At 36.7% G+C, this 11,753-nt stretch overlaps 1 protein-coding gene across 2 annotated transcripts; it reads right to left on the bottom strand.

Moving 5' to 3' along the window:
- Positions 1-200: 200 nt before the first annotated feature.
- Positions 201-11,495, bottom strand: DMC1 (DNA meiotic recombinase 1). 2 transcript variants are annotated; one of them, XM_026039888.1, is made up of 13 exons: positions 11,409-11,495; positions 10,767-10,811; positions 7,582-7,728; positions 7,222-7,304; positions 6,576-6,628; positions 5,627-5,668; positions 4,341-4,413; positions 3,557-3,648; positions 2,642-2,715; positions 2,426-2,540; positions 1,871-1,931; positions 1,211-1,327; positions 201-516 (listed from the first exon to the last, which is right to left on the bottom strand). In XM_026039888.1, the coding sequence occupies exons 1-13, from the start codon at positions 11,466-11,468 to the stop codon at positions 447-449; spliced, it is 1,032 nt and encodes a 343-aa protein (XP_025895673.1). In that variant the 5' UTR covers positions 11,469-11,495; the 3' UTR covers positions 201-446. The 2 variants fall into 2 exon arrangements, with proteins under 2 accessions (XP_025895673.1, XP_025895674.1); XM_026039889.1 differs by lacking the exon at positions 1,211-1,327.
- Positions 11,496-11,753: the final 258 nt, after the last annotated feature.

The following is an 11,753-nucleotide window of genomic DNA, read 5'->3' as shown; positions in this document are numbered from 1 at the left end:
GGTGCCTTACCTCAGAAAATTATCAAATATAAGATATGCTTATATCAAGCATAATGCTTATCCTGTCCCATTTCACACTATTCAATTCCACTTCATAGGTACTTTCAGAGAAACTGAAATAAAAAGGTACATTAAGCTGATAGGAAAAGACTGACTTAAATTTCACAAAATAGGATTTTTTTGAAAGGATTTTTTGAACAATTCATAAGTTTATTTTTTAAATCTTCATCTGTCCAAAGTCCAACTGAAAAACAAGGACCCTAAGAGGAACTAAATTCTATCGAGATGAATAAAACTGAACTGAGCTCATTCCAGTGTCCTCCAGAAATATCTCAAATGATCTCCAAAATTTAAAAATGAGGCCAGGGGTTCAGTGACGTTGCACACATGTCTCCATCCCAGCTGCTTATGTTGTTTGCAGCTGTAGCTTTGCATCAGTTTTCTGCCTATTCTTTGGCATCTCCAATCCCACCAGCAGTTATTGCAAATGTAGCTTCATTTTCAGGCATCTCAGGACTATGGAAGCAAGAGAAACATGAAACAGCTTTTTTTCCCATGTTAAATGCAGTTGTGGCATTGTTYCCCTAATGATATAAGAAGCAACATGGAATAATTCTGCATCTTATGTTTGTGTGTATAAAATGATTAAGGTTATCAAGACCAGAAAATGTGAAATCTACCTTTCTGAAGATGAGAACTACGGTGAGGGGAAGGAGGAGATGCAGCAGAAGCAAAGATTCTGCCTGTGTAAACCTTCACTTCCAATTTTTAGTTCCTGACCAGGAACACTGGCTCTCTCTATAAATAACACTAATTCCATTAATACATTTTGTAATGACTTGTGTCTGTCACAGCCCACCAGGTAAACTGCTACTCATCTTGGCAGCAAAATTCCATAATTAAATAGCTCTGGAGCTTTTCTGTCAAGGGACCACCAATTTTACCAAACTATTTGATGATCTTCTTTGGGAGATGAGCATCTAATAGGATTTGTGATGAAACATTATATAACTTAATAAACTCGATATTAAACAGAACTTTAAGTCTGTTAATTGGTTTCTCTTTCCACATTTTCTCTCAATATATTGTATGGAAACATAGCTAATTTGAAAGCATGAGTCAGTTGTCAAGTTATTAAGTTTCAGTACCATGAAGTTCATCGCTTTAACCTTGCACACAGCCTCCTAGCTGTAACGAGAAGGTGATTTACCTGTCATATATCTTTGCAATACGCAGCTCCCCTCTCCCTTTCCTCAAACTAATCCTGGTAGTTGAAGCATGCGCAAGGATGTGGCCCCCAATGGGCTTTTTTGGGTCTGCCTGAAAGCTAAATTATAAAGAAAATATTGATGACTCACAGTGCAAATCTCWTACATTAATCATACTGTGATTAACTCTCAGCCAAGGTATATAGGGCTCAGTAATGAATAATAAATAGGTAAATTAATCAAAAGTGGACTTTTACACACCTATCTTAGGATGTTCAGATGCTCAATGCTAGCACTTTTGCTCTCATAAAGTTCAAGATACTGAAGAAATACAACACATAAACTTTGTTTATAAGCTGCTCCAAAAGATTTTTTTTTAATTCAGTATTTTTTATGGTTTCCTTTCCTAGTTCAAATCTCAATGAAGAGAGGCCATCATGCCAAACAGCTGGTGAACAATAATCAGTAAGAAAACAGAGTAGCTTACAAGTGTCATTTATAAATGATACAACATACCAGAAGGACCAATGGCATTCTAGTCGTAAACCGTTTTAAAATGAGGAGTAATCTTTGTATCTGTGCCTCTCACTCCATAAAATCTGTTAAATAGGTAAAACAAAAGGGAAGAAATTTAAAAGAAGGTGAGAGGAAAAGTGTCTTACGTCATAGTTGCTCCCGGATCAGCAGTCATCTGATTAGTCACAAACACAGCCACGTTATATTCTGCAATAGAAAATAATATCAAGAAAGAAGAATATATATCTATTAAATTATAATTCAACTAGATTCTCACATTCTCTCTCTTTACCTTGCGTGGTAAAAGCAAGGTTGACAGTGAAGCACTTCAAAGGAAAAAGAAGCAATTGTTTTTGCCTCTGATGGCAGAAGTTAATCAAGGAAGGGCCTAGCTTTGCTCCTGTTTGACTTCTGCGGTAGCACTTGGGAGATTTCGCCAACCTGTCCTCTCATTTGGGAATTCTATTTCAAATATTCTTAAAATTTCTAGGAAGATTCTAAATATTGAATAATTTTCAGAAATTCTTTGTCACCTTGAAATAATTTTTTTTTTTATCAGTTTCAACTTTTTTAAAGTTTCTTTTTGGTCACCAATTGAAGTGCAAGATGTGACAAGACTCCTAGGTTAKGCTAAGCTGTCAATAACTATTGTTTCTGTAACTCCTGCTCATGCTTTCCATATTTTGCCACATAGCCCCTACCTTCCGATATCTTCTGGAGCCTTGACAGCATCTGGGCAAGTTTCTGTTGCCGTTCAGCCAATTCTCCACGCCCACTAAAATCCACACGGAAGAGYGCCATAATGGAGTCTATTATCTGCATTGAAATTAGGCTAGATAAATATAGTGGAAGAAAAGAGGAAAAAATGATTCTGAAAACAGTAAGGGAAATGAAAGAGAAGTGCTGAAGTCTTGTACCAACAGCTTGAAGATACCAGCCTCCTCATGGAACTTGGCTGCTACGTAGTCAAGCAACTCCATCTGATGTTCACCTGGTGGGAAGTGCAGTTGTCAAATGAAATTCGAATCAGAAAGAAAAGCTGTGAAGCAACAAAAGCCAGATTTCCACTTTGTATTTTAACACATGACTTTAAATGTCTACACTATTGTTTCCAGTCCATGTCCAACTAATGAGCTACCTCTGTGATACAGGGTGCTGCCTGTGCTTCTGCAGGTTCCAGCGACTTTACCCACCTAGCAAAACTTCTCCATGAAAAGTCTCACATACTGTGCAGCAAGGCAACCTTTTGTTGTGTGTCAAAAGCTGAAAATCAATATCAACATTTGAATTCCATATAAAATTACATAACAAGGAACACCATATTCACACAGTGTTCCTGTTGTTTTCAGAAAGTCAAGGCCCCATTAAGTTTTTGCAAAGTTTTAATACAGTATCTTGTCAYACAGTGCATGAAGCCTTCTCTATAAATTTTTGCTCAGAAAATCAGAGAATTCTCAAAAGTATTTATAGTATTAGCTTATATTCAGGCTGTCATGACTGCATAATCATCATAACTTCCAAGGAGCAACAAATACCAAGGTGCTACTCTGACACCTACCCCGTCCCTGGCAGAGTTCACTTCATGTTTCTGCAAACAGCAAAACTTTCTTGTTTATGCAGTGCAGCTGTGCTGAAATACTTACACTGAGCAAATGTACTACAGTGTAGAAAGCAGAAAATGGAAGCAAGGTTGTAACTCCTTTTATTAGCCACAAAATGTTCTATATGATTTCTAGTGAGAAATTTCAGCTAATAAACAGAGAACCATTAAAATAAGAGACTTAGAGAAAAAAAAATCATGGATATTCTGTCAGCTGAAGTGATGGTCTTACTGGTATATGCCCGTGCATAGAGCACGTTGTCAAGTACCGCATCGTGGTCGACACTGAAGCGATCAGCGATGTCCCGAAGTCGGTCCGGGCGGCTGACGTAGCCGTCGTTAAGGATTTCTCTGTACAAACCATGCTCTGAAAATAAAACCCCATTCCAAAAAAAAAAAAAAGAAAAAAGAACTCTGAATAAATAAAAGGACTGTGGATTTGGGTCTTGGAGAAGACTTTGACTTTTCACACTGTCCCAGAACCCCTGAAGAGAGTTTAGAGCTCAGGGTGATGATTATTTTGTGCTTGGGAGACTTTTTTCACATAAGGATTTTTGTGYTCTAGAAACTTAACAGTGAGCAAAAACTATTTATACACAGTCTACCACAGACATAAAGGGTAAATGGTGTTTAGTGCTCAGATGAATTGCTTTTGAAGTAAATAGAAAAGCTTCTATCACATTCWGCCACAAAGACCGTGTATTAGATCTCCAGAAAAACTGTTTAAACCTATATCCTAGCTGAAACTAATCCAGGTTAGACTGCATGAAATGACAAGAGATAAAAACCCCAGCCTTCTGGTCACTACCCACTGTGCTGTCCAGGTTTCAGTATTGTTAATTTCTGAGAAAAGTAAACTTACTGACTTTCCCTCATGTGTGATAAAGTAGGTTAGCTACCATATCATAATATTTCACATGTATATTTACATATGAAATAGCTGCTATTTGGTTATAGCAAAATGAGTCATCTTTCCAGGCCATCATACCTSTGACTTTCAACAGTCTCAAAGATACAAAGTGTTTTCAGTATCAATGAAGATAATCTTGCCACCTGTATAGCCATCTGGTCCGGGAAGCTGAGCTGTCACTAGAGTGAATCATAGAAGAGCAAAATGAAAAAAAAAAGGGTAAAAATGTTTTCTTGCTCTATTAATATTTTTAATAAAACAGAGCGATTGCTTAGTCATAACAAGAATACAAAAAAATCACCACTAATTTATAGTCAGCATGGAAATCAGGAGTAAGTTAAGTTTTACTGCCATCTAGAAGCTAAATTTGAGCCACTTTTTCTCTATTGTCGATCAGATGAGATTTAATCAGTGGTGTCAGAACTGTGTTTTACTTAGTGCTAACACTAAATGTKTGCATTTTACATTGAAATACTTACAGATATTATTAAGAACTACTTCTRCACAAAACATCCTCTAAATCTTTGGCGCCAAATTAATGGTATTGATTTAATAGGTTTTTTTTTTCCAGCTTCAATTTGTATAATCAAATCATTTTGTGACATTAATCTTTGCTGAAATATGAATARTGACTATGGTTTTACAGTCTCAGTAGTGAATAAATTAAAATACTCAGTTCATTCAGTTGTCACTGTTCATACAAAATGATTCAACTAATTTGGCCATTAGATTGGATTAAATGGAAGAAATCCCATTTTTTTTTTTCCAGAGGGATCCATAATACTCATTATAACATACGGTTTTTGTTTTCTAAGTGAATGCTTATTCAGTCTCTAGTAACTATATTTCAACAGCATTAGTAGCTCCATTAGCTATTATTTACTATTAATTTTATGCATTGAGATGGCACTGAGGCATTGGAGCTCTGCTTTACTTGGCACTGCCCAAACATAGTAACTGCCCAAGTCAGTGTGCAGTTAATGTTGGCGAGGAGTATCCTATGCCCTTTCATATGCAGCAAATCATTTTGAAACCAAGGAATTGAAATAATTGCTGAGAAAGAACCTGGGTTTYGCCCCTTGGAAATAATGTCCCCATCTACCTATAACACATATTTTGCTGTGTATTTTTAGAGAGTGTCTCACTGGTTTCTGTGAAACAGTCTGTTGCCTTCCCTTTCCTTATGGCAAGACTAGTGTTGATGTGGGCAGTACTCAAGGGAAGCCATTTATGAGAGCACTGTACTCAAATACAATTAATGGATATAGGAGTCAGCATGGTCTCTTAGAATGTATTTCTAGACATAAAGTATTAATGACTTCTCTCTGTCTGTGCTGAATCTGCAGAAGATGGGCTCAGACAGAATTTCTYAGTATTAAGATAGACACTTACCACACAGGGTATGAGATAGCTGTGTTTTTCCTGTCCTGAACTCTATTAAATAAATAAAAAAGTCATTTTTTTTCTGAGTTTGTCAAATTCATGCATTATTGCAATAAGAAAACCTCCTTTGTTACAAAATTCATCTGCATTTCTGTCTTTTGTATCTTTAACCCCAATTAAATTAGATTATCTACAGTAGAAATCTCTTTCATGAAAAAACAAAATCTGAAATGCTTTAATTTGAAATATATCATGCTTGGTTGCTAAATTCAATTCTATTTTTCTGCATGGAAGATAAATACCACAAGGCATCCATGGTAAAGCTATTAATGGGGGAGGAGGAAATGGGATTGCTTAATTCCATTGACCAGACTGAGTTTCATTTTTAGGAAAGTGATCAAGAAGTTTCTGATGACTAATCTCATTTTATCAAATCATTTGAGTCTCTAATACATCTTTTCAAAAGCAAAGATGACTGTGTTTCACAAACTCTTATTACTGTTGTTGAAATATTAACCACCAACTGATCAGATTTACTATAATTATAGATTAGGTGTGACTTCTTAATCTTATATGAAATTCAATGCATCCTAAGTGTGCATAAAAAGAGTTATCTTTTGTGACAGTTTCCCTACCAGAAAGGAACCGATTGTTTATCAGGGAAATCCTTTATATATAACATTGTTAATAAAAGTATTATTAATAATATGATATACTGAATCGCCCTGGCCACAGGTCTAATGATTATTCAGCTCAAACTTAATCTGCAAACAAATCAAAAGAAAAAAAAATACTAAAAGTGGAATCGTGGAATCATTCTTTTTGTATTCAGGCAGGTACTTACCTGTTATGACTACAGTGTGATAAGTTTGATAGTAGAAATCCAGCTTAATTTAAAATTCAAACTATGTTGCAGGTCTTTACCTGCTCACTAGAACTCATTAAATGAGCTTCTTACCTCCAAAGGCCTCAGTGATTGCCATGCTTTCAATCCCACCACCCAGCAGTTTACTGGAGAAAGGGAGAGAATTATGATGTACTTAAGCCCACAAATACACAAGAGGAAAGTACGAAAAAAAAGGAAACTTTTGCTCCTGTAAGATAAGTTATTTCTGTCCCAAAAGCCTTCATCCAGTGGATTAATTACAGGGTACTAAATAATCACTGATACACAAAGAATGAAGTCTGTCTCACCTTTCAGGTCTGTGTGCAAGAGAAAAGCTATAGAAATTACTAATGGAAAGAGAGAGAAAATACCTTTGAAAAGATAATATTCTGTAAAATTATCCCAAGAGAGTTTTTGAGTTACCATTTTGACCTCAGTCCTAGAGATCGTTTCCACTCAGTGAAAAAAAAAAAAAAAAAAAAAAAAAAAGAATGATACAATTAGGATATTTGGATTAAAAGTTTATTAATTTACAACCGCTGTATAAAGTCCTCAGAAACTTGGTTTTGCTGCTTCCTCATGCAGGCAACTTTGAGCCAGCACTAGCCTCAAACACAAGCTTTCATAACCTACATGTCCAAACTGAATATTTGCCCTTTTGTGTCACATTGGCAACATTAATTTGTATTAAGGTATATTTAAACAGAGCTGAACTTACTCAAATTCTTGGCTGCCAGTGGTAATACGAAAAACCATCTTCCGTTTTTCACTGTACTCAAAAGCTGTCAGAAAGCCTGGCTCCTAGAAAACCAAACAGCAGGCGAGGTTTGGTGATGGGATATTCCTCCTGAGTATCCGGTCTCCACCCCAGTCTTATTTACACAGGTTAGATATGAAAAACATCACAGTATTTGTCTGGTTATTGTAGAGTATCAAATATAGTAACAATTAGTAATAAGAAGAATAATTTTCAGAAGTATCTTGATAATGTGGAGGAAAATGCTTTTAGGAGAAATGTTGGATAGCATTTTGAAGAGGGGAGCCAACTTTTAAACCATCAAGAAAGCAACTTGCTTACAATCAGCTTGTTTGCTGCTTCTTTAATCTTGTCCACTTTGGCTTCCGAAAGCCCTTTCACATTGCACAGTGCCCGTCTTGTTGTCATCTGGATTCCTTTGATGGTGCAGATCCCTACGGACTTCAGTTTTTTAATATCAGCTACATTCTGTGAAGAAAGGCCCTTTCTATGAGTACTCAGGAAAGCAAAGTCAGCTTTTGAAACGCGTTGTATTATATATTCATCTGCATGTGTATTTTAACCAAGAAAGAAACAGATTTACATTAAATTTGCTGTGATGTAGTGCAAGAGGAGACAATAACACCTAAATAAAAGAAAAAAWTGAGTAACGTTGGTATGGGGATCATGGTGCATCATCCTGATGCCTTTATGAGAAAGGTGTTTTGGGTCCTTGTCTCTATTCCATGCAGCTTTTTAGATCCAAGCTAGTAGTAAGGAAGTAATATGGATGATTTCAAAGTGTGCAGCCCGACCTAATAAACTTTATCAAATCCAAGCTGTCCTTGGTACCACAGCACAAATTATCTGTAAACCAGATAATCTGATCGGGGTAGCTGGAAACTGGCTCTCACAATGTGCTGGCAGCTACTGTCATGGATCATCCAAAACYCACTCTAGCCACTGTGTTGTTTCTGAATGTTCACAGTTAGTCCAATTTAAAATAAACATAATCTGCCAGATCCAAAGTACACTTTGAGATGGAACAAATTTACTGGAATTTTTAATGTAGTGGGTACATCACAATATCAGTCAGAACCAGTAGACACACTTTGCTGAAAACCTTTTTTTTTTTCTCGTTTTTTATGATTCTGACATCACTGGAAACGTCAAGGCAAAACAGATTACTCACAAGAAGTAAATACCAACTTTGGGAGTAATACTTCAATTTGCCATCATCATGCAAGTTCTTTCTTTAAAAATACATGAACTTGGTGTATCATCTTATCTAGAGTGTGTGGGTGCATATGACATAAGAATGGAGGGCGACCACAGGGTAAATTAATCATGTTCACTGTGAAGCTTATTTCTCATCTTGTGCTATATTTTTTGATTATTACATGAATAAGGATGGGTGAGGCACAGTCACTCATGAATAAAAATAACTTTTACCCAAAAGGATATAATAACCAGTGATTCAAAAACATGGAGCTTGTCGTTCATGGTGTGTTTTCCATTAAGACAATAGATTAYTGCTGCAAAGACCATTTTTCTACACCCCAGCTTTAAAAGCTTTACCCAGTTTTGGTGTTTCTTCCTTGGCTTTGTCTTTCGGATGGCACCAACCTAAACACTGTTCCATGTTACAATTTCCTGAGTGGTAAACGCAGCTGTCAAGTTCTTGCTCTCTCCCCACACATACAACTTCCACCAACAGCTAATTAGCTAATTTACCTGTGAAGACRCTAGGATCTGCTGCTTTAGACTGCAGTTTGATATGACAGTGGGAACACCTGCAGAATTTGTGGCGAGAGGTCTGTGACTGGCAGGGAACATAATTCAGGCCTGGTGTGTGAAACTACGCACTGACCACATTCCCATCAGAGCCCACTGTGCAGATTCTGTTTTGTCTACAGTATCGAGCTGCTTCCCAGGAAGTAGTTTCTGAGGGTTAGCACAGCTTAGATATGAAATAGTTCTAGTAGACAAAAGCAGGTTACATGGCAGGAGTCCCCTCTTTTACACTCATTCCCCCTTCCATGTGCGGCTTGACCCAATCCTCTGCCTACTTATGTCACAACTTGTCTCAGTTGTATGCTGCTGAAGTGGAAAAGAGAGCAGATTTAAAAACAAAAAACATTTTTGGTGTGATACAGTTTGGATGAGTTGATTCAATAATTGAGTTTGCAGGGTGGCCACCAAAGCAGATGTGACAGAAGAAGAGGAGTCACTCAACAAAGGCTGTGGTGTTGGGGCACCTTCATTCCTACCAAAATCTTCCAGACATCAGATCAGAGTCTTACTTGTGTTAATCTGGCTGTTTGTGGCCACAGTATCAGATCTATTAAAGACTTCTCTCTCTACCCCCAGAAAAAAAAATCTAAAACTACAAAAACTGTTGCTTAGTTAATTTAATAGTTCGGAGCCCTCATATTGTTGCACAGTTTCATGGGCACAACCTAGACATCTTCTGATGGAGTGTGGGAATGACCTCTTGGAAGGAAGGTAAAAAAGGAAAAGCAGCAAGAAGCTCATAAACCAGATCTGTCTTCAAAAATTGCAACATGAAGAACTGCCCAAATTTATGCTTATTTTCAAGATCTTTCATACCTTAGTGCCAACCTGTACATACTATGTCTCATTTGATACCAACGGGCTTGTGCTCCCACCTTTCAACTCCTAAAGTCTGCCTCCTATTTTRAAGTCAGTCTAATTTTCTTAGTAGCTTTGCTGTGCTGTCCCATGGTTGGAGCTCACTGCCCCACAGTCCTTCAAAGCTTTCTTTAAAACTCACTCTCAAGGAATTGCCAATAAAAAGCTGATAATTACCCTGCTGACAAGCTGCATCCAGGGATTACTGTGCTGACTAAGGCATCGTGTCTGTGTCCTCCCTGTGCATCCATCCCACTGCAGTCATTTATCAAAGAGTTACATTTTAAAGTATTTTCTGGCAAAGCTAACTTTTTAATGCAGTGTTGATATAATACTGAGCATAATAGGGTTGAGCCCTAGGATAAGTATGTAGTAATAATTCCAATGAATAAGTGATACTTATAATGTTTATGGTGATTACAGGAAACTCTCTAATGAAGAAGAAATCTAACTGCTTATGTCTCTGTCTCYTAATACCTTCTTCACTCTTACTCTACCCTCTTCTTCACCAGCATTCTGGACGTCATATAGCAACAACTGTCACAATGTAATTTCACAGGCATTGAAAATACAGGAGTAATGGCACGAGCAGAAAGTAACCTACCACATATTTTTCAGCCAAAATAGCACTTTGTCGGTTTTACAAGAAATGTTGGGTGCTAAATACTTTGAATGTCTTGTTTGTTTAGGAATTTGATTGGAGTAAGATTTTCTGAAGCCTGTTCCATTGTCAGACTCTGTCCTCAAATGGTACTTTTTTAGAATTTATTACAGAGAGAAATTTCAATCATTTGTATCAAYGATTGTTTATAAAAATAACCTTAAAATACCCTTGCATGGACATGGCATATGAAAATGGCATTGTTTATACTTACAATTCCATGCTTTTGTAGCAAATCAATATCCTGAAAAAAGGATTCCTAAACAAAAGGAAAACAAAGGAATAAATTTTGCTTTTTCTTATAATTTCCTCTATTTCATAACATGTCCATTTTAAATTCTTAAGCCTCGAAATGATTTGTTTCCTTAATAAGACATTGTCTATTGAACTACTAAAATAAGCAAGTAACAGTGAGCCCAGAAGCACACATTTCCTATCACCTTCTTCATAAAACATATCTTCCAAGCAATCCTCTACTATGGTAATAAAAGCTGTGTTATGAGTATCTTCTTCATACTTTCCTTCACAACTTATCTTCCTTTTCAGGAAGCATAAAAGTAACTCATGGTATCCTTGCATTTAATATTAAAAAATGAAAAGTTTATAAAGCAGTAATAATAATCCAGGAAAAGTTGTGCCTAGCTTTTGAGAGGTTAATGAAAAATACTTCGGCCTCAAAACCAGACCRTATAGGGAATAAGAGCATGAGATTTTCTTTTTATTGGCTAACAACATTTTAAATGCATTGAACTCCCTGATGGTCTTTGGGGACCTGCTGCCTCTTTGTGATTTCATAACACTATAAAATCTTTGGCTAACATTTGCTGCACTTATTTTTGGGGAACCAGAAATATACCTCATCATCTTGGTATCCTGGTTCTTCTTGGACTACCTGATCCTCCAAGGCCTTCATCATGAAAGAGCAGGCAACAAAGTTMTGGTCAGTGCTGAGAAATGCAAACAAAGACAGCATTGGGGTAGTGATAATACATGACTAAATGAATGCACTTTTAAAAAAGCCTTTCAACCTTCTCTGTATGATCACATATAGAATTAAACTCAGATCTATTTCCAGCTCTTCAGTGAAAGGAGAAAACCCATTGTGTTACTCCCAGGTGAGCCAATTTGGCTAGAAAGAGTTTAACAGGTATGGAAATGGAAAGGCTATACAAGGTATCAGCTTCCCCCTCTCTCTGGGACA

Source organism: Nothoprocta perdicaria, unplaced genomic scaffold (genome assembly GCF_003342845.1).
Source record: "Nothoprocta perdicaria isolate Ctin4 unplaced genomic scaffold, notPer1 scaffold_244, whole genome shotgun sequence".
In the NCBI taxonomy this organism is placed as follows: domain Eukaryota; kingdom Metazoa; phylum Chordata; class Aves; order Tinamiformes; family Tinamidae; genus Nothoprocta; species Nothoprocta perdicaria.
This window is presented reverse-complemented; position numbering and strand designations above follow the sequence as displayed.